Raw genomic sequence first — 24,290 nt, forward strand, 5'->3', positions numbered from 1 at the left:
GCTGTCTTTCACATGTACTTGCTTCAGCACCCTAATGTGAGCAGATGAGTGTGGAGAGGAAGGAGATAATATGGGAAGCTGCTCCTAGAAGAGTTTACACAGATTTCTTTGAAAATCAAGAGGGGGGATTTAATAAGAAATTATTATTTACTTATTTTTTTAAATCAGGTTTCATATGAAAACCTGGAATGCTTTCATGAACAAAATCTCCCTACTTTACCAAAATGAAGACAAAGAAGAACACCTTGCATCAGAGTATGCACTGATTCTATTACACCCATAGGTACTACTTGCAAGCTAAAATGCACCACAACACACCGTCAAGAGATTGCACAGTCAATCTTCCACAGAAGTAGTAGAGGAGAAACAAGGAAGAAAGCATACTTTTCCAGACTGGATTTATACTAGCAAAGGTACCACTTTCTCAGGAGGACAAGTGACCTCAAGGAGCTAGCAAGCCTTAGCAAATTCACTGAAAAGTTCCAGTATATTATCTGTAGCTGCTAAAAAGGGAGAATCAATTTTTTTTTTTTTGACTGTGATCAAAGAAAGGAGAAAACTAGTCTGATACCCAAATACTGGAATGTTAGATGGAGATTCTGGTTTGTTTAATTTCTTTTTTGTTTTTTTAAATAATCCCTCCCCTGGCCCCCCATGACATACATTACTCTCCAGGGCCCAAAAGTTTGCTAAACATTTACTTTCAGTGGTTAACCATTAAGTATAAAATTTATATATGAAGTAATGTTTCAACAAACTTAGACAGAAATTACCACTTTCACATACAGAAGGAAAGAAGTGTTGAAAATAGTAAGTCTTTAGCTTTAAACATCTGAAACATTCAAGAGTAACATATATTTGATGTCGTACAATAATGACACACAGGTTCAACAATCTAAATGCTTTTTAAATATGCACCCTCTAATTACTGGGAACACACTGCAGAGGAAAGTCACCTCAAACACTTACACAATGCACTTTTCTTTGCACTGGCATCTGAAGATTAAAATTACAGCAGAAGGAACTGGCACCATAAGCCCCAAAGAAGTTTTAGTTACATATAAAGCATACATAATTCAGAACATTACTGGTCTGTGAGAAGAAGCACAGTTTCTCTGTATTTCTATGCTTTTTCTGGTTAACACGTGGTAAGCAGGTCCCTCTAACAGGGTAGATTTCTACCATTCCCTTTCACTACAAGTCAGGCTCCACTGAACACTACCATTCAGAGAGCTTTATCAGAGACACACATCACCTGAATCTCAGGAGCTAACAACGAGATCATAACGCTGTACAGCTTCTGCACTTTCTACTTACTCTTTAAAAAAAAAAAAAAAGTTCAACAGTTCTCAGTGTCACTGGTTCCAAAGCATTTAAGAAAAAGCCCAACTAATGAAGATGAGTATCAAGTTTACCAAACTTCATTCTAAGTACCCTAAAGCATGTGAGCACACCCACACACACACACACACTTATTCTGAATTCCAGACTGATATTGAAATTAACTTGTGATAAGAAACATTAGTAGTTATTTAGTATTTCTGCTCAAACGTACAAGTTTAAAGAACAGGCCATTAAATGGCATACTTGACCAAAAGGGGAAACAGGAAAGTCAACTTTAAGGAGTAGAAGAATGATGACAGAATTAAAAAAACCCTGGATGACTAGAAAATCCTAGTTCAGTTCATCCCCTGTACTGTACTTGTGCCAGCTAAGTAAGCTACAATGACTAAGGAGAGGAGGGCATTGCTTCCTACCCAACTAAGGCAGATGGCTTTTGCAGGTTGTCACTGACTAAAAGCCAAATCAAGCTATTAGAGCATACAAGACTAATCTTCACAATACTAAACTATCAAAGTGTTTAGATGCTGGCTAAAGGTGAAGCTTACACAGTCTTCTGTCAAATCTAAAAATTTAAGTAATTAAATTAAGTAAACACAAAAGAAAAAAATTAGCCACATTTAGCAGAGTCCATGCACAGTCCCACAGCTAAATCTCAATCACTGATGTATTTTTTAGTGAAGAATCCCACTCCCTCCCCCTACCTTTTCAGGGGGCTCTTTTAAAACACGAGGTAAAAATATAAACCCAAGTCCTGCTGCCAGAAAGACCAACAACCAACACTCCTTACTTTTCAAGTGAGTGCAAGTTATTAAAAATGCTTTTATTATCAAACATATCCTTGTCACAGAAATAATGCCTCTGATATGAATCTGCAGATTTGTTTAAAATGCGAAGTTAAAAATTTAGAATCTTGATTTCTCCTTTAAGAACTGGGGTGCTGGAATCTCCAAGGTGAAGAAGACTCATTTTTGACTTCTCATTTCTTCAGATTTGAAGTGGAACTGCTCAAATAAAAATATGATCATCTCACCTCACAGCATGGATAATAGCATGAGTATTTGCTCAAAAAGAAAAATAACTTCTATGCTTACACGTGAATTCCAAAACAAAGAGTTTAAAAGCAAGAAACCTCTTGGAATGGTACACACAGTAATCTTCAGTGAGTAGGATGAAAATTTCACCAACTTGCACTCCAAGGGGGGAGTCCTCAAAAAGGACCAGACCAAAACGCAAGTCACACCCCAGCTCCCACCTTGAGCAGGCTGCATCTCCCCTTGTATCTTGACTTCACAGCCCACTATGCTTACAGATGTTGACTGAAGACAGTTTATGTCACATCCTATTCCTGTAGATCAATGTAGATCAAAATTCTACAGAAGATCGGTATCGAAACCGGCAAGAGCGAGACTCCTCCTCAGCAGTAGCTCAGGTGCACCTGGAAATCACCAGGCCTCGATGCAAAGAGGTGAATTCAAGCAGCAAGAGAAGCATCACACTTCTCTGTTACCTTTGCTAGCAGACCTTGCTGGAACTGAACAAATGACATTTGTCCTGCCCTCTTGGTCAGAGGCAGGATGCCCAGATGACAGAGGAAGGCTACCTTCAGCTTTCAGCTGAAAACTCAGCTTTCCCAGAAAAGGAAAAATAAGTAAAGAAAAAAGTACATCAGACTTATCTCAGACTTGGGGGGGGAGGGGGGGTTGGAGTTATTTTAGAGGCAGTAATAGAGTTGAAAAGCTAATAGTTAAGGACAGTGAGCACTTACATTGAAACTGAGGAAAGAAGCAGACATGCTTGTAAGCTGCTCAAAAATTTTAGTTTTCTCTACTGTTTTCAAAGTTGCTTCAAGTTTTAAATGGCAAAAAAGAGGTCTGAAATAGCAACAGAAATACTTCAACTTATTTCTATTAATGCTAGACTAAAGTCAATAAAAAGCATATGCTCCTCCTTATATCAAAGAAAGCATAAGAAGCCACTAGACTAAGAAGAGTCTTGCTTGGAAGATTAGGGCAGCCTCAGCAGGAGGTGGGGTAGGGAGGATAGATATCAGATCAGATGAAATGCAGTTATTTGCTGTGCACTTATTTCCCACTAAATCTTGTTGTTTTCCAGTTAAATACCATACTGCTGATGTACTCTGTGCTTCACTGACAAGAGTGAGTTCACAGCTTTAGCTAAATGCACTACTCAAATACTGAATGAGAGAAAATCGGCTTAAGAGAGCCAGAGGAGGAATCTGAAAAGAGTGAGGTGTCACTTGTATGGGAAGATCTAAAAGTAAGATGAGGAACAAATGAAGCCTTCTTTGAACAAGTCATTTAAAGATGATTTTCAAAGTAACTAAAGCCCTGCATTTATATAGTGTTAAAAATCTAAGTTTCATACAGTACAATGACCTTCACAGAACACCAATACTGAAAGTTTAGGACTCCAGATGTCTATTAATTTAGTTTTTAAAATTCATCAGTGTATTTGAGAAGTAATTCAAGAAGTAATCACTAACTAAAACTCAAGTTACCTCACGTTCCATCCACAGTAGTGCACCAAGTAAAGGACTTCTCCACCTTCGATGTCAGAATCTTTAATACTAGCTTCATACATTTTTTGATTTTTCCCTCTTCCATACCGCACTTGGACTTTCATGCCTGGTGGATAGCATTCAAACTCTTCTTCCTCATTGTTATTGTTGTCTTCTTCCTCCTCCTCCTCCTCTTCCTCCTCCTCTGCTTCTTCTTCATCTTCATCTTCTTCCTTATTCGTGTCATCTCTTGAAAGGTTTAAAAAATTGTAGAGTTAATATGAGATACTTCATAAGCTTTTCAGTTCCAAACCACATATATTGATAAATATTGTGGATGCATTAGAGACTGGGAAACAGGAGGCTCCAAATACGTGAAACTGTACTACAGCTGAGTAATATCAGCAAAATAGGATATAGCAACACACACAAAATCCAGTGACTGTAAGGTGCAAAAGTGACTAAAAGAAAAAAAAAAATCCATCAAAATCTGTATGAGCAGAAGTTGTTCAAACTCATCTTTATATGATTCTTGCATGCAGTCTCTTTGTTTAAATATAATTTTCTCACTTAATTCTTTTCAATATGGAGAAAATTTTCTAAATTCCATTTTTCAACCTACAAGTTTTACAAATGCTTCTTGAAACTTTCTTCGCAAAAAAATCCTTGCTTTATTAGAATAAATAAACTCTATCTCAACAGCTTGTTATTGCAACCACAACCAGATTTTGGACCAAAAAAATCCCCAACACCTTATGTGACTGTATTAGCAAATTAAACAACCTGTGCTAATTTATGACCTTGTCACTCCTTGCCAATTACACCGAAAGTATTCTAAATATGTCAAATGTGCATTTAATTACTATATAAATACACAAGCAGGTGTTCATTGCTTTCAGAAGTGAGCTAATTTTGAACACATCTTTAGATATTTTGGACCAATTTTCAGAAGCAGTAAGAACCCACAAATCTTGCTCGTTTCAGTCAATGGTAGCTATGGGCTGCTCAGTTATCTGAAAATTATCTGCAATCAGCCTAAAGAGGCAGACTACATTACAAAAGTTAATGGGGAAAATATCTTTTAATCTTATTTAGACTTATAAAGCAGTATTATTGGCCCACATATCATTCTAATCCCACACCCTGTGCAACACACAACAGATTTAGTTGCTGACTAAATTCACAACAACTGCAGACCGCCAATAATCCAAAAACCTGACACGTGGAAGAGGTGAGTTTGGATGTCTGGATAAGAAAATGTAAGTACTGCTCCAAGTCTGATTCACACTAATATTTAAGTTAGCCTCACAAACACAAAAGTCTGTATTAATAATCTAAACCTTTCCATAATATTTTCAGTAGAAAATACTCAGATCAACCAAGCTACTTTCTCTCTGCAAAAGGATGCTCCTTTGCAGAAGTAAAACTGCAGTATTACTATCCAATTAGCTAGCAAAGTTCAGAAGTAGTTCAGAACAACAAGCTAAATTCAACTTTAGTATAGCCACACTGATTTAATGAAATTACTTCAGAAATTAATGTTGTCACATATACATATATGCACAGGCACACTAAATGTAAAAATAGATATATGTATATACACACAAGTGCATACACAATGAGGCAAAGGCTAAAAAAATCCCTCTTTGTCTATTAAGTACACGAAGTCACAGATGAGATATCTATTCAGGTATACATGGCATGGACCATAGTTTAATTCTGGAAGGCCAAGATTTTAGTTTTTTATATATATATATATACACATACATACATACATACATGAACTCTTGGCCTTCCAGGAGACAGATAGATAGACAGACACATAGATAAAACTACGTATGTTCAGTGAACTACTTTGCTAGTGGAGTTAAAACCACCAGAGTTAAAAATGCAACATGAATAAACCAGCTTTGAAAGCTCACTTACGGAAAAATTTACTTCCCAAAGAAATCAGGAGAAAAGGTACCCAAAGACTAAGATGAAAAAATCCCGACTAGAATTCCACAGCTAACAACAAAAAGCACCAACCAGTAATTCAAAGGATTTTAAGTTATACTCTCTGCTGCACTAAACAAAAAATCCTAATTTCAGTTCAAGAGGTATTATCATACAAAAACGAAAAAAAAAAATGGGATCAGAAGCAGAGCCACCACGGCTCTGAGAACAAGATGAGCTTGTGATTTTCCATTACTAAGTCCACTTCAAAACTGCAATGAGCCAAATTTTGCCTTTTTTTTGTTTCCTCTCCAAGATGTAGGGGCACAATTCTTGAATGCTGTCTGCAAAGTAAAGTACGCCTATGCCAGAGATTCAGGATTTTCCAGACACTGGCAATTATGGTGCCAGTGGCTCTTCGAAAGCTGAACAAATTTGGAGTCTCTCTCATCTTAATCACCCTATGGCTTTCTTGGTGTCCCAACAGATATCCTACAAAGACTCCATGACAATACCAGAAATTGGTACCCTCTGGAAGAGATGCGTGAAACCATCATTGTGAAGCTGAGTAACTTGGATGGTCAAGGAGATGTGAACAGCAGGTTGTACATAGGCGGAGGGCATGTCAGGAAGCAAAAGCAAAATGGAAGCAGAGATGACTGTAATTAAAAAGTGTTCTAAGGAGTGACTTGGTTAGAGATCATAAGCTCAAGATTTCAGGAAACCAAACAGAAGCAAAGATAGTTCATTTTGGAGCAGAAAGAAACCAACACACTCATATAGCTCCTGGAACAAAAAAACAACCAAACCCAAAAAAAGCAACAAAATCCCCCCCCAACACAAAACCCAAGAACATATACCAATGGTTGCAAGGAAGATATTGTCTTGTAATGCCATAAATAGCTCAAACCTGGCAGTGCAGACAAAGGAGAAGCCATGACTGCCACAAAACAGAGGCTTCTAAGAGGAAATTGTGATTGTAGGCATCCAGTATGCACAGTCATAACTTCATTAGTCCACGTATGTATGCATGAGACCATTGGATTTTCTTCAATGCTGTTTAGTCAAAATCCCATTTGCAGGGAGGGCATGGGGCAAAGGAAAAAAAAAAAAAAAAAAGAAACAAAGAAACAAACCTCTTGGCAGCAGACAGTAATTGTCAACTTAAAACCAGTACCAAGCAATATCTACCACAAAGCTGCAACAATCTGAACAATCCAAGCAGCAGCTGATGAAACAAGGCGGCTGCAGTCGTGCATACACAGTGTACAGGAGACACAACAATACAAGTGTAACTGTTTTAGAATACAAAGTATTACCAGAAAGCTTATCAGGACTCAAAAGCATTTCAAATTACAAGCACCAACTGGAAAGAATACCCCCACCCCATCTCACAAATATATAAACCTTCAGAAGCAAGAAATGAATGAATTAAAATGCAAAACTATTTGTTAATAAAGTAAAACCATTAAAATGTTTAGGTCATACAAATATTGCTTATCATTAGTTCCAAAGGACAGTGCAAAATCTTCAAAAGGCTAAAACCACACACACAGGTCATTGTCAGTCAATATAAAGATTTAACACCAACAGGCCCATAATTAAGTGTATTAACAACCAGATGTAGTTAATAGATGAAACACTGCTGCTCGTACACCACTCAAGGAAATGCAGGATCATGCAAACCTCTTTCAACCCCCATTCTCTGCCACTAAACACGAGCTGTAACAAAGCCCAGGTGAAACCTAAGAGATAAAGTGTGATTTGGAACATTATATCTGCCTCCTAGGACCCCTGTTTTGCAGCAAACCTAACCCTACTCAAAAATACACTTCCCCTGACACACCAAACTGGTCTACACAGCAGGTGAGATGGCATATGCCATTTCTGGGGTTATTCTAAAATTTGAGGAAGCAGGATTATTTCAATTATTGGCTCAATTAAGTAATTACAGTTAATTGAACCACTAACAGAAATAAACGTCAGTATAATTGACACTTGAAGTTTAGGAATTAGCTTCTATTTTTGTTTCCTGCTTATTTTTTTTCCTTTTGCTCATCCTAGAGCATAATTTAACCTCTACTTCTCACAATATAGAGCTGAAAGATGTTCAGTCTCTCTTCATATTCTCAATCACAGATGTATTAAAGTGACCTTAAGTTTTAAGGCAGAGAGGCCATTAAGACCTTTACTTACGCCATGAGAATGGAATCTCATCTTTAATTACACAAAATAACAAACCTCCCCAAAAAATTACCAGTATTTGTCTTCCCTCTTGTCCTGGTTTTGGCTGGGATAGAGTTTACTTCTCCTTGGTAACACAGTACTCTGTTTTGGATGCACCAGGGTGGGGAGAAAGGGAGCCAGTGGTTGCATGGTACACAGCTGCCAGCTGGGTTAAACCACAACACCTCTGAAGCTACAAAGAAAATCTGAAAACAAAAGCCCCAGGGACTTCTGTCTGCACACAGAAAATTGGAATAAATGCAGTTACGGTTCCCAAGGGAAGGGGAAGGCACTACCTTGATCTGAATCACACCTGAGTGTAGCGCAGTACACGTCAATCATGCAAGCACATAGTCTGTAACCAGCATGTTCCTCTGCTGCCACAGACAGGTGAGAGGACCCCATGTTATTGCTTCTCGTCATTCAGCCACATGTTTTGAAACATTCCTCAAGAAGACAGTGGGTGGTTCCAAAGTCTGACTGAAGAGTACAGTCCTTCCTAGTTCTACAGCACTGGTTCACATTCAGCTCAGAAGCATCCAGTGTTTGATGAATGTGTAAGGACTCCCCAAGTCTTGGTGACAGCTACCATGGTTAAAAACCTGCACACTGACCATTTGCTATGTAACATGTGATGGCACAACCACTTTTTCCAAACCAAAGATGTCTCCCTTCCATTCAATACACAGAGCCAGTACATTTACACTGCCACTCTACAATTTATTGTTGTGTCATTTGCAGCTTATTGCTGTATCAGAAGCAATCATTACAAGTATGTATCAGTCTGTATTCTATATTAAGAAAAAAAAAATCAATTAGACTTTCTTGAAAACATGACTATGCAAAAACTTCTTTCCTAATACAAAGACAGCTGAAATACATAAATAGAACACGCATCACAACTGAGAACACAGAAATATATTCCTATAAATAAAACTACTAAGTATGGTTCTTAGAAGCATTTTTTTTGCATACACACCAACCATCTAAGATTCTGACCATATGTTTATACTACACATGCACTGAACACAACACATTGTTCTCCCTTTTCCCAAGCTAATCAATTCCACATAAACCTGAATCAAACTGGAGAAAGTTATCTCAATATATAGTTCTTAACTCTTCAGAAACTAAGAGAGATGCCTTTTATATAAAATATTCTACACTCCAAAAATTCTAACCTTCTCACTACCATTTTACATTCACCACCACAAAGCTCTGATGTGTCATTTTAACAGATAAGGAACTGAAGAAACCATTGCGTTTAACAATGTCTTTCTCCCATATATGAAATGGAGCTTCTGACTATTATATAATCCCATTGTAAACTGCTTTCAGAAAATCCCTAATAGGTGTTACCAGAAAATTTAACTCTCGTACAGAAAGTTCCAGCAGCAGCACAGGCACAGCAGGGAGTCCTCTTCCACAAGGGCAATAAACCTTAGTAAAATCCTTCACATGAAACACTGCCCATCTTCCCTTAGTTCTCCATTACTGCTTTTATTAATCCTAGTTCCCTCCTACTGCTTACAGGAGGGGAAATGCTATTACTGCATGAATCATGCATGTAACAGCTCTAGGATTAAGATTTTTCCTTGCACGTGTGTCTTAGGTTACAATGTAAGATGTAACCAAAAGTATGTATTCTATCACCAGCTGTTAAAACCATGTCGGGCAGTGTTCTTTATCTCTTCCATGACACATCCCTGATAACTCCCTCCAGAAATATCTTCTGTTAATGGGCCATCCAGCCTCACTGCACAACTCACAAAACTACATCATCCCATTGTGAGATGCTCCGCCCAGGGGGAGGAACCAAGCATTCCATCCTGGATATAACCTGAGGTTTGGAACACCACAGTCAGCCCTTACATACTGGGTTCCCAGAGGACAAGAGCTACATAGCCACCACTGGACCTTCCGAGGAAGAGCAGACCCTTCTACAGGACTACCGCATCAACACATGTATCACCTCAGGAGGACTGCAGTCACCATTTAATCGGACTGCTACCACCACCCTGCCAGACAAGGTGTCAGGTGGCACCCTGACTCCGGCAGTATTTCTGTACTACTGCATTTATTTTTAATTTTCCTACTAAATTGTAGTTCTGATTTTGAGTCTCTCACTGGTTTGCTTTCAAACTAGTACAGCGTGAATGAATGGCTGATAGTCTTGAACAGAATTAAACCAAAGAGTAAATGTTTAGCATTCTTGCCTTGTGATATTGTCAAAACATGACTACCAACTGCCAGAAAACCACACCATAAAGACCTAAACCATCAGTATCAGACAACCAGAGGTGTTTAGGTTTCTAAAGCATTAAGGACATTTGTTTATGCACTCCCAGAAGGAAATAAAAAAATTAGACAGTTTTCAAGAACAAGAAACAAATAAATTCAAGAAGATTCATAAGCCAAAGAAGGACTTGAAAGTCTGATGAGCAAGAACAAGGTAACACCCAGAGATGGCAGCCCTTCCTGGTGTTAAGGCAGCACCTCAGCCACAAGAAGGAAAATACAAAAACAAAACATCTTGCAATGTCTATATACTGTAACTGGGATTCTTAAAAGAATTTTACCTGGGCACCTCAAAAATTCAAATACTACCCATACACAAGTCTGATGCCAATTTTTGTTGAGAAGTAAAAATTACCCAGATTCTCAGCATTTAACCTTTCATTTCAGTATAAAGTTCTTGACAGTGGTCTGTCCCAGCTGCTTTAGAGCAAAGTGTTAAAACCAAAATAAAATACAAAACCAACAAAAAAAATTTTCTCAATAAAAACTCCAAAACCAACAAAGAAACACGGAGTTGAATTAACTATCTGGTTTAAAAATATATATATCTTAGTAATATTGGTTAGTAAGCAATTAACCTACACTTCAGTTTCCAAACTGCACCTACTATGAAATTTTTTAAGACTTACCTTTCATTTTATTAGCTTCTACTAAAAAACCCACACCTTCTAAAAACTCCACTAGGCTCCTGGCCTCAATCTCTTTGGAACATATTCAATGGTCTGCATTGTTCATTGTGTAGAAAAACATCTCGGTTCTCAATTTGTGGACGTTGACTCAAGTGTTCAACAAGTTAGAATAGTTAGTATTAGATGCTACAAAGGAAACAGCACACCAACTATGCAATGCTACATTTGAAGATCATTACTCCCACAACATGAAGGTTGCAGAAACTTGTGAAGAAGATGGATTTTAAACTTTCTTGTTTATTCAGTGGCCAAGTAGAAGTACTTTTTCCAATGTTATGGAGAAGGACAATTTACAAAGTCAGTTTTGTAAAGGACCCTCTGGGACAGACACATGGAAAGTAACACATTACTGGCTTTTTTTAAAACTTGTTTTAATGACCACAAGTTGCACGACCTGTATCTAGCTCAGGCATCTTCCACTAGCTACAGAGGAAAAAAATAACAACAAAGCAAAAAGCAAATAAGAAAAGCATGTATAGAATAAAGGGCAAGGTGCCTTTGAATCTCTACTCTCAGTATTCACAGATACACGGGCAGGCAAGAAACCGGCACTCAGGGGAAGAAAGGAAGAAAAAGCTGAGTCTTTCTTCCTCTTCATCAGATTGTTAAAGTCTGTGTAGATGGGACCATACAATTCAAGTGGTAGCAATCTCAAAGGTTTGAGACATGTGGCATTGCACAGAGAAACAAAATGGGTAGAAAATAAACAACCCTGGCTTCCAGTAGTATTTCCTGAGATCTGCAAGCTGGGAGTTACATCCAGTCCTCCCAAAAGAAAGTCAGCAAGAAGAAACACAGAAGTTTTTCTGTCCTCACGGTTCCTTGTGTCTACAGACAAATAAGCTACATGAAGATATCCAAAGTCCTACAGACATATATGCAAACAGAAAACCCTACAAGTCTGCCTTATGTAACATTAGATTTAACTTGTTTAGCTATTTTGTTAGGACTGTGAAGGACACATGATCCATAACTTTAAAAAAGTTCCAGGAAGACATTTTAAATACACCAAATAACAAAATTTCGGTCTGAATTTCACACTGATGTATTTTGATTACATTTCAGGTATTGGCATGTCTGATTAGTTTTCTACCTACAAAAATGCCTATTCTCATTTTGCATTTCAGTTCAACAAAGAACGCCAACCACAGCATTTCCACCTTCGTATAAATTCTGCTACTCCTAATCAATGAAGTCGGGTATAGGGAAGTACAACACCTAATACAATGCCCCACAAAATTCCTTTAAGCCTTTAAGGTATGAATGCTAAAAACATTGTTTAGCCTTTCGTATGACAGTGACATTTTTAAAAGCTCTTTAAAGCAGATACAAGTGCATTTTGTACTCCCTATCAATCAGAGGGTAGAAGGGAAAAGTAACCATGCTAACAGTGTTACTACAGTAACATTGCTTATGAATACTTACAATTAACTGCTATGTGTTCCATTTTTGTAACTTGAATTATTCCTTGAAACATAGCATACCTCCCAGCAATGACCACATCACCACCTACACCTCTTTTTAGAGTTATGCTTCCTATTCTAAGCAATTCATTACAATCTTCCATGAGTCATAATAGCAAAATACTACTTAGAAGAGTTTCCCACTGGGATGAGTAAGGAGGAGCAGAGGGAAAATAATTCACCCAATTACTATCAGGTGAATTGGAAAAACTTAAAAGGAAATAAGTATTTTCTATAGATTTTTGTTGCTTTCATAAATAAAAAACTAGGAACACTCATAACATTTCCTAATGTCATAAATAACGCAAATTGACATGAATCAGGATTAAAAACACCCAAACGTAAAAAAATAAAGGATTACTGAAAAGCAAACGCAGCTTCTAACTTTTCATGTACCACTTACTACAGCAGCATGGTAAGCATTAAGCCACCATACTTTTCAGGTATATAAATAAATATAAAGTAACATCACAAATATGCAAATACACAATTTAGGGAACTTTAAAAACTGCTATTTTCTAAGCATTGCAAAGTTTTCCATCTATTTAGTTCTATATTTTGAAAGCAGCATTGTAAAATCAGTCATTAATAATTTCGAAAATCTTGCAAACCTGTTACAGTACAAATCACCTAGTTCACTTTAAAAATAGCAAATGTAAAAAAGTCCAGCAATTAGACTTTTAAACCATAAAAGTTTACATAGGATACAAATGAAATCACATCCATAGAGAAAAGGCTCTTTAACTGAGTCTAGGTAAATTTGATTTTTCTGTATTCTGCATTTCTGAGTTACAGAAATTGCCAACGAAATCTCCTTGAAAATATTCCAGAGGACAAAAACACTTTACAGAAGGATCATTCCAGAATCCACTAAAAATATCAAAATCCTTAATAAAATTTAAAAAAAAATACTACTACCAATGAATCAGAAACCAATATGCTAAACTATGACATTCTGGCCACACCTTTTAATGGGCCAGAAAAAGCATTAAGAGGTAATGATATTTAGATAGAAGATCAAGACAGCTGATCTACTAAACAAAAACATTGCCGCAATGAACAAGGGAATTACTGGTCAGGCAACAGATGGTATTAACTACAAAAAACCCCTGCAGAACCCAACACATCCCTGATATACAGATTGCTGTGAAAGTCTAAGGAGGTGTCTGTCATCTGCTTTTCCTCTTGTAACAGCTTCTCCATTAAGCATCTGCTACTGCTTTTATTAAAGACAAATACTGTATTAAAAGAGATCTTCTATCTGACCTCTTAAGGGCAATTTTTGTGTTCTTAACACTTGAAATCATACTGTATGACGGTTTTAATTGTAAGAATACAAATTGTTAAAACACTGGGGATTAAAGAGGACTATATTCTGGTTGTATTTTTTTTTGTGTGGCTGCTGAAAAACACTTGTGAGATTTTTCTGCACTTAAACAGGGAAACCTGCCCATTCCGTAAACCAAATGATTCCCACATATTCATCGATTAGACAGCCCCAAGCATCCCTATTACTTCAATCTCCTACTTTCAAAACACCTGTCTGAAGGTCTGCACAAGAGACTCCTGCCAGTACCAGGCCTATTCAACGGCAAGGCTGTTAACCTTGCAGTGCAAAGTGCTTCCATCTTTTCCCACATTACACACCACTGTCCAAAAGCAAAAGCTGGAAACCACAAGTTTGCCATATACTTGTACCAAAATCAAGTAGAAAAATACTGCTGGCAATGACTGCAATATTTTTGTACTAAAATCAAATAGTCACCTATACTTTGTATATTCTGTTCTCACTCAGCTTATATTTAGGCCTGGAACCTGTAAAACTTAAGCTGCCTTTTCTTTTAATAATAGATCGATGAACTTCAATGATCTAACCAAGACACAGTTATAAACACATCAGTCTCTGGAAGATACGAAACTAGTTAACAACCGCATGTCTGATTTGAAGTTCAAATTACAAGAGTAAAATTTAAAAAACACATATCATATGACTTAGATCTGATTAGAAACAGCGTAACTTACCCTGATTTTTCTTTTTCTTCAGCATCCACATTTACTGTAGGATTTTCCATTTCTTTAATCTTCTCCTCCTCTTTATCTTCCAGTTTGGTTTCATCCTCAGTTTTGATTACATTTAAGTCCTTTTCTTGATCAGGCTGAGTAAACACAGAATCTGGCGGGTTTTTTTTGTTTCCCTAGGATAACAAAACCTTTAGTTAACTCACAAGGTGAAAACAAAGGATTTAAGAAAAGGCAGACAAAACACACTGAAGTTATAAGAGCAAAACAATGCTACAGTGTGGGGCTTGTCCTAAAATTACAGCACCTCTGCTGTTTTTCCTTTTGAAAATCTTAGGCTAAACCTAACAGAGTTTAAAGCTGCAGCCAGTATCCTAGCCCGTTTTATCACAATGAAATAGGCATGCAGCTCTTAGACCTGGACTGCAAAGCAATCCCCAAGGTGAACCTTTCACTGGGATGCAGAAATACCAGTACTGGCCCATCTGGCATTCCTCCCAGAGAATACCAGCAGACAGACCAGGGCTGGCTGCCACTTATATGCAGAAGCATTTACAGTTGTGTTGCACACTGACTTGAGGAGCCAGACTGCTTCCACAGCAAAATGCGAGGCCTGTACAGTGCAGCACCATCAGTTTATTGCTCTGAACTTCCTTTGCTAAAGCCACTGAATCAACATTGGATTTTGAAAAGCTATAACCATTTGTCTCTCTGGACCACTAAACTACATTAGACCATGTGTACATCACATGGCTCAGGTGTTTGTAGAGCTTCACTGGTTTCACTGGAACACAGAAGTAACAGCAGTGTTTATGAGGGCTTACATGCATAACTAAATGCATAATGAAAATATCAGCAATGTAGTTAGCTGTGAGCATGCACTACCCAGATAAGGATAAAGCTGGACACTAATTAGTCTCCATTTCACCCAGGAGGTCCCCAAACAAGTGGAATGTTGAAGCTGCTTTCTAAGAAGTCAGACATTTTGACATCACGACCCCCTAAAACAGGCACCTAGGGTAAATATAGCTCAAATGTCTTGTTCTGAATTAGGTTTACAGTGAGTTTTTGTCTTATTTTAGATTTATCATAGAGATTTCAATCCTTATATTAATTCATGGTTATTAACACACCAACTGACTTCGTAAGCAAGATCTAAGACGAACTTTAAAATATATTACCAGAACTGAGGGCTTATCATTTTCTTTACTTTCATTATCATTCTCAGCTAACTTTTTTTCTTCTTGTTGTACTACTGCTACTTCCTCCTGCTTGCGCTCATCCTTGTCCACTTTTATCTCTTTTGCATCCTGCTCTGGTTCTTCACGCATCTTCAATTCTTTTTCTTTTTCACAGTCTTTACAAGGCTTGTTTGTCACTTTCTCTGGCAATGCCATTTGAAATTCAATGTTAGCTGATGTACAATACTCTTCAAAACCATAGAGATACCTAAAAAAAAAAAATTGTTTGTGATAAGCAAGTTTGACTCGAGAAGGAAAATACTACCCAGAGAAGCTAGACATAGACAGTAGGTTTAAAGCCTAAAAAACTGTATTATAACCAAAGAGTTATGGATTTTATGTGTATTACCCCTAGCACTGCATCACTTCAGTTCATTGTAGTTTTAGCACAAACTTCATAGCTTTATTACTTACTTTCTGTATGCACATTTAACATTATATCCTGCAGCTGAATTTAGTACAGGGATTCCAAGATCTTGATAAACTTGCTTCCACACCGCTCCACTTTCAATCTGTTAAAGACAATGAAGTTTTTGAATTAACTCACTGACAAAAAAAAACTAAATTGACAAACTTTACAGCTTCAGAAAATAAATGTAAGTCATTTCCTCTGATCTATAAAATTATTATTTATCACACACACAGTATTTCACTGTAATGCAAACTGTAGTCTAATGTAATTACTTTAAGCAATTTAGCATTTCTGCAATGCAACAAGCCCCAGCAGGCTTTCCTCTCCAGGTTGCAATAAAAGAGAGGAAAGAAAATATAACTATCAGAAAAATCAGTACATCATTTTTATTTTATATTTAAAGTAATTCTTAACTATCAGAGCTAGAATTTTAATTAAATTGGAAATAAAAAAATAATTCAAAGCATTAACAACACCCAGCCCTGGTAGTACTGCACCAGACATAGTGCCTACCAGTCGTTCATTACATCCTTAACGTGCCCTTTGGTGACAAAATTCCGTGCTCATTTCTAACCATCCGTGAAGGTAAAGCAGATATACTGCAATACCCAAGTACCACATCCTGTCTTGTATATCAGAAAGGTGTCACAGCACAAACATACCTCCTCAGCTGACAGGCTACATTCATGGGAAGTAGTTCAAAGCACAAACAGAATCTGCTTGACCATGCATGCTGTATATTTCAATTACTCCTCCCAAGATCAGTGTCACTAATCCCAGTCACCAAATTCTTCTTTATATCACCCAGAATAAATAGAAATTAAGGGTCTCGCATCAGACCTTAAACAAAATTGCTTGTCTTTGAGATTTTACTGAGCAGTGCCTTGTTTCACTTGGAGCTAACAACTTTATCAGACAAACATTTCTTGAAATATTACAAAAACAGAGATGCTGGCTGATTTTATGCAACAGTAATTAAAAATGCTGAGTAGATGTAGCACCTAACTAGTTTCTGGTTCATGTTAAAGCATGGCTTTTAGAGCTACAAGGTGCCTTATGCAGCCATAGTAGAAAACTTTTATACATCTAAAGGTCCTGTGTTCTTTATCACTACTTCACAGAGTAATAAATTTTTTCACAATAACAAGCAGTATCCTCAGGTTTTATGGCTCTGGAGTACTCATCATACTAATACTCACGTTATCAAATCCTCCAAGCTTGTGTACAAGTCTGAATAATTTGAAGAGATTCAAATTTCTATATCCTAATACAGGTCGTTTGTTAATAGGAGTCCCTGGGTAACAAAGACAGTTGTTAGGGTGTTTTGAAGTATTTTTTTCAGAATAGCATGAAATTCACATCATATGCACTATTCTTAAATACAGTATTGTAAACCTCACCTCCTGCACCTGGTACTTTCTTTTCATGAAACTAAAACTCAAGAGTGTTACTTACTGAACTAGAGGGAAAATGGATTGTGTTATTTAATGCATATATATACATTCTTCCATATATTTCTGAACATGCAGAAATGATGCAAATTTTCTTGCTAACTTTATTATACATAATTTTATTTCACCCACTGAAACAATTAGATCTAAAAATACAATAGTCCTTTCATTGCAATAAAAAAAAAAAAACCAACCCAACCCTCACCAGGAGCAATCCCACAATGCTTGAAGAGCCGAAACTTCCTATGCGACTGTACTAGCAGTAGCTATCACACTGTCATCTCATGTAAACAGTTTAACTCATTTCATATGGCATTAATAAAGATACTAATTTAACTAGTTATAAGAGTAACTTAAATACAAAAACCCTCACTCCTGCCTCTACAGACACTGCCCTTTTCTTGCAGTGTATAAAAACCTGGTAAAGATTTAACATAATGAATGGTACTGGCTTTTAAAAACATCTCAATCTATGGATAATGTTCATTCACGTCAGCAATTGCGATTCACACAAGAAAATTAGAACAAAGTAAATTTATTTTTCCATGACCTAAAAAGTGTGTGTGTTGGTATTTTAAAGTTATTAAACTGAGAATATAAATTAATATGATTGAGAATATTAAGTGTTTGATTATACATAAGTACACAATAGAAAATACAGTACGATATGCGCAAAACATAACAGCATATATATTTAGATCTATCCATTTACTTCTGAAAGCAGAAATATGGGACTGCATTTTAGATGAGTCAAGTGACAGACTCATCTTCTAAATAGTAGGGAAGTCAGAAGGGATGAGTACAGTTTCCCCGTTTCCAAAACAGTACTGCAAACCACTACTAGTTTACAGACTCAATTTTTCAAAGTACTGCTAGTTAAAATGCCTACCTCTGTCTTCCATGAACTTGTACAATTGCTGAAGAAAGTTCTCTCGTTCTTCAGGAAATGGCTCTATTTCCTCCTGTTTAAAGCAATGCATGCAAGAAAATTGTCACCATTTTGAGTTACAGTCCTTCATTAAGAAACATAAGGCAGTGATAATCTACGCTTAAATGTTTTAAGTTTGTTTTACTGTAGTCAGCAACAGGATACTGTACTGAGAGATACATGCTCTCAGTGCTATGCCACACAAAACCAAGTTTTATAAACTACAGTGTTTCAAAATGTATAAAACATTGACTGTAAACATACATTGAAACTGGATTTTTGATTGATCACTGAAGTATCGTAAGTGATACCATAAATCAAGATGTGTTCTCAATTTCATCCATTTATGCAGAAAGTCTGGGAGACAGCACTATTAATGATCAAGAGATTATATCAGAAATCTCAGCTCTATTTCTACTGCAGTTAAGTGACTCCTTGGTTCTTGGATAGACTACGTCACTTTCAGAGATGAAGTCAAAGAGAAAATGGTGCTTGCACTTTCTTAGGAGTTCTAATCCACTGCACTGGCAAACCGCAGCCAATGGCACTGCAGGCGAACTGCCATGGGGTACCAGCTGAACGCGTGCTGAGCAGGATCAATCCCAGAACTGAAATAACAACGGATATTTTGGAAGTTCAGTTCATTGCACTAATAAACCTTTGTATTAGATTGACTTAGACTAATAAACAGTGGAGTTTCATAACAAAGCACTATGGCTTACTTTATAACAGCTCATAATTTCTTTTGGAAATGGGGCTTGCCGCAACTAGTAGCAATACGATATTAATATATCAAATTCTGAAGAAATTCTGATGACTGACGTACTGCAAAACACTATGCCAAATATGAGTTGATTAATTTTTAATACTACTTGTAAAGTTTCCAAAAATAACTAGTTATTCAGTAATCTAAACTATTTTTCTTTAGTGTATTTTCATTCCACGTTTATCATTTCCATTCTTCAACAGTCTCTTTGTACTAAATACTAAAGTTTCACCTACCCTGAAGAAAGGGGACAAAACATACAGTCTTTAAAGTTGTACCAAGACAGTTGAGAAAACAACAGAAACCGAATATCATTACTAAACAGAACTGGGAAAAACAAACACACACAAACAAAACCAAACCCCAAACCCTCCAACATCTACTGAATCTGTTTAATAGAGAGATGGACAGCTGAAAATAAGGTCAGGAAAGGCTGTAACTACTATCAGGGAGTAGGGTTTTTTTGTTGTTCTATACTTCCTCTTACCCATTAAATGCAATTGGATGACATTAGATCAAACAGGCAAAAAAATTAAGAACCAGTATTCACAATATGCTGAAACAGTTGTCCTTCACGTTTAATTATCAACAGAAATGCAATGAAAATGTTCCAGTCTTGCAAAGCCAATGCAAGAGGAAAGTCTCTGTGAGGGGCATTACATAATGGGCATTTGACACCCAGTGTACCAGCAGAGCTCAGAGCAGGCTGCTTCGATGGGCTGGGTAGAGAACTGCAACCAATAAACTAGAGATCCTTCTTACAGGGCAGGGGCATCAGAAATCAGGCACATCTAGCCCAATTCTTCACTGACAGGTACAAACTGATGCTGCAGCCCTGCATGTAGTACAGATAAAAGCCTAGTTAAGAACATTCATATTTCACGGGCCATGGAGAACAAATTACTTGAATGGAATAGAACTTCAAAACTGTGTAATTTTTTAAAAAATTTTAATCTCCCATAGCAGGTACTTGGAAAGGACTTTTACCAGCATCTTCTGGATCTTGGAAAAGAGATCATGAGCAGCTACTTGGGTTTCTCATGTTCCTCACCAACAAGAAAAAACTTGCCATAAGACATTAGTTCCACAGAGCATTTAGGGGAGGGGTGAGGGGTGCCACTGAACAAAACCTTCAGGAAACTCAATAAAGTTTTGAAGAAGGAATGTATTCCTTTTAAATACTGGAGGAAACAAGGCAAAGGTGATGAAGAGGCTGAATAAAACACTCCTTTCCCACTATACAGTCCAATGCCTGAAGAGTACTCCTTTGTCTCTAATGTGATAATACACAGAGGTGCTAGAATGGCAAGTGAGTGAATACTCCTTATTAATTTTTCCAATACAGAACATAGGAACTTTCTAAGAAAGTGTGCTAACAGGAAAAGCTTAAGACCCTGCATGCCTCTGAAAAGCATTTACACTTTCTCAGAATCTCTACAGAGTCCATATATATTATACTATACTACTAATAATAATAATCTTCAAACATATACAGAATAGATCTTAATCAAGTTAGACAACAAGGTTTCCTAGATAATGGTATGAAGCAGGCATGTCACACTGTCATATTTGCTTACTTTCAAGTTAAACAACCAGAGTGCTACCTGGTCACTCTGGTGTCTCTAATGTATCTATCTATGCTACAAGGTAAAATAAAGTGGCTTCTACATAGGATAATGACATCCAGGAAAACAACAACATGCTTCTTGCAACACAAAATTCACACAGTATTATAGCACAGCACTGGAAGAGAGGGTCTTTGACAACTCTTTTACCTACCATCGGATTTTGTAAAGTAAAGGAAGGCCAGTCTCTTTTTCCAGTCTCTTCCATTAGGAAAAAAAAAAAGGCAACTACTCTTCTTAGAAGGTAAGTACAGAGGATTTGTATGTCATCTATCCATATAGGATGGAAGCATGTATATAGATATGAGATATAGAAGAGCATCTATGTATCTACAAAATCGGGAACTTGGGTGTGAACAAATATATAGGATAAACATATCTATTTTTGAAGCCCGTGGTGACATTTGTAAGAGCTTGGCTTTTCTGGTTTTCGTTCTGGTTTATGGGTAGTAGGACCACATGGATGGCCTGAGTGCCACCAGTGAAAACTTTTCATGTCCTGGGAAGCAGTAGAACAACCTGCAGGTGGATGACAAAGCCCCAAGAGGAGGCCCGCAAGTCCTGTTTGAGAAGAGATGCTGCTTGATAACCAGGAGGTTATAGGCACAAAATAACAAAAACAAAGAGAAGCAGCTGCAGAAACTGCTCAAATATAGGTAGAGAGAAGACACACATGCCACTGACCACCAAGGGCAGAGAAGAAGAGAAAGGAAAAGGGGGGGGAAAAAAAAAGAAAAAGTATTTTTCCTCTGTTTTAGAAACTTCCTAGTTCAACAAGTGACTGAAATCACTGTTTACTGGAAAAGATATTATCGTAAGAGATGATACAGTAAATTTTACAATATTTGTCTGAGATAAAATCTTTATGTCTAGCACATGGAAAGACTAGCTCAAACAATCACATGCAACTAAGAGGAGCTCAAGAGAAGGTGTTCAAAAGGTACAAGGCCAAATGTTTACAAATGCTGTAGCTGAAGGCTCTGTATTTTTCACCCAAAAGTAGTGCGGGAATGATCACTATACAAACATCATGTGTCATTCTGCATAGATAAAAGCCTATCTACGTGCATCACGTTCATAGCTGGACATGAACCTGCTGTGAAAGTTCAGAAATGGTATTGAGCCCAAGGAACTATTCCTTGCTTCTCAAAATACTAAGCAGAGCACAGCCCCTTGCAAACTTTTGATCAGAGCTGGATAATCTTCTGAGAGCTTAAAGAGGAGGCAGAAAGAAATGATGATCATGGAGAGGTGGCAAAGTCATAACTTCACACTTTTACAGTTTCCCAACACATTTTAAAGGAATGAATAACTGAAAGATCAAACACTATCTTCTGGTATGCCAGAGACACAGTATCCAGGGAGGATGCATTGAGAGAAGGACCCTAACAACCATTGAAGACCCAAATCAGTTCAGTCTCTTCTTTACAATACCCCTAACTAATAGGAAATTAAAGTCTGCTGCATTACTGGCACTTGCGTAGCAAATTAAGAGAACAGCTCTCAAACTCTGGTGAGAGAAAAAGTGATTATGGGCAGATACAGATTTAGAGTACCACAGGAAGGTACAGAGAAGTAAAAGATTCAAAAGCCTCTCTTTCAGCCTCTTAGCCAGCTGTGAAATGAAATCTTTCCAATAATTGTCTTCTTTTCTCGTCTTCATTTTTTTTCTAGACAGGAGGCTGGGAGGAAAGAATGGATAATTAGAAAACCAAGCATGAGGCGGGGACTCCATATTTGCAGAACAAAAAAGAGAAGAAAAGTGGAAGTGGAGTGCATGGACTAACACCTTGATTGAAAGTTCTTTTGCTTCTTTACAGCAGGGTAGCTAGAGAGACAGCGTGTGGTGAAGCAATTCTTCAGCAGACCAGGAAAAGAGAGAGTTACTCAATAATGCCTATGTTAACAGTGTTGCCTATGTTAACATGTTAAACGTTCCCTAATGTTAAAAAGGCCCACTTAAATATACATGGCCCTCCTAAATTTTATCAGCTGTGTATCTGTGCCCTTTACTAAACTTCACTTGCCTCTTCCTCACTGCTGTTATCCTCTTTTTCTTTTTCATCCTCTTCCTCTTCTTCAGCTTCACTGCTGGAGCTGTCTTCTTTCAATTCTGTTTTCCAGTTACTAGGAACAGTTCTGTTTTTACGGAATTCAAGTGCTTGGTCAAAAGCTGTAAAAGAACCAGCCTTTGTTAGCACTGCAGGAAGTATCAGTTTGCACAGATATTTCAATTAAAAAAACAGTAATCAGGGGTGATGGGGAAGAGAAGGAAAGACTGCTAATGAACAGTTCCACCCCAAATTCAAAGAACCTCAACAACCACTCCATGTTGTCCATCCTTATTTGTCTTATCCAGTGAAACTGGCCTGGTGTTCTCTGCACAGCAAGCCACCCAGAGCTATTACTACTATTTTTACCATGTTAGTGTCTACAAACACAAACAAGGATCTTGTGCATAGGGCATATATCAAAATTTAATTGAAAAAACCCCTATCCAACAGGTTTACACTGCAGTTTACATATATCAAAAAAGGAGAGCAAGGGGGAAGAAATAATCACAAGCTAGTTCTAAGAGTTTCATCACACAAGCTTAAACTTTCAAATGCACCCACAATTTCAGATTTTCGAAGTTCATAAAGGCAACTTGCTTACAACTACTAGGGCACTATGGTGAGAATAATTCTTAAAAGTTCTAAAGCAAAAGGAAAAATACTAAAATAATGTACAGAACCAAGGTGTACATCTTTTGTTTGGCATGTCTACTCTTAAAGTCAGTGCAGAGCAGGTGGGGTGTTGTTTCGGGGGGTTTCATTTAGTTAGGTTTTATTTGTTTAAAAAAAAGTTCCTCTAACTTTTCTTAAGCGTTCTCCTTCAATTTATAATTCTGTAAGAAAAGATCTTATGTTTTAGCATCTTTAAGACATGAATCAATCTGCCACAGATTTAGTCCAATCAATGTAACTAAGCAAATACATACAAGCGTTTCTCACAGGAAGTTATTTTTACCTTGTTTTAACAAAGCGTCAGGCTTCGGTGAAGTTTCACTGATTTCCCGGACATCTTTTCGTGGCACAGAAACACTAAATAATTTAGAAAGTGTTAAAAAAAAATTAAAATATATTAAAGGTAAACTAACAGTACAATACAAAGCTACCACTAAGATTATAACACACTTACTAGACACACATAAGAAGCATATGAAATGTATCTTGAGAACTCTATAGTGTTAAGTCTGGTACAGTATTAGTCAATGGATTAAAAACAAAATTTTTACATTACATTGGTTAGACTATATGCATTCACTGCATACTAAAGACAGCATGCTACTTCCACAAGCAGGTAGTTTCTGGAATCTCCCATATATGTAATACT

The 24,290-nt window shown here is 37.1% G+C and overlaps 1 protein-coding gene across 4 annotated transcripts in view; it reads right to left on the reverse strand.

Annotated features, from left to right (window-relative positions):
- Window positions 1–24,290, reverse strand: part of ARID4B (AT-rich interaction domain 4B) — an 89,275-nt gene that overhangs the window by 15,166 nt on the left and 49,819 nt on the right. For 3 of the 4 annotated variants that reach the window (XM_042025268.1, XM_042025270.1, XM_042025269.1), the window contains exons 10-16: window positions 23,925–23,998; window positions 22,943–23,088; window positions 18,486–18,558; window positions 17,345–17,439; window positions 16,148–16,245; window positions 15,674–15,941; window positions 14,496–14,668 (exon numbers count right to left, since the gene is read on the reverse strand). In XM_042025268.1, coding sequence (XP_041881202.1) covers window positions 14,496–14,668; window positions 15,674–15,941; window positions 16,148–16,245; window positions 17,345–17,439; window positions 18,486–18,558; window positions 22,943–23,088; window positions 23,925–23,998 — 927 coding nt within the window. Of the gene's footprint in view, window positions 1–3,862; window positions 4,112–14,495; window positions 14,669–15,673; window positions 15,942–16,147; window positions 16,246–17,344; window positions 17,440–18,485; window positions 18,559–22,942; window positions 23,089–23,924; window positions 23,999–24,290 lie in introns of all 4 variants that reach the window. The other variant, XM_042025271.1, reaches the window with a different exon arrangement.

This window comes from Corvus kubaryi, unplaced genomic scaffold (assembly GCF_017639235.1).
Source record: "Corvus kubaryi isolate FWS band 111438036 unplaced genomic scaffold, C.kubaryi_AGA036_p1.0 37266, whole genome shotgun sequence".
NCBI lineage: Eukaryota > Metazoa > Chordata > Aves > Passeriformes > Corvidae > Corvus > Corvus kubaryi.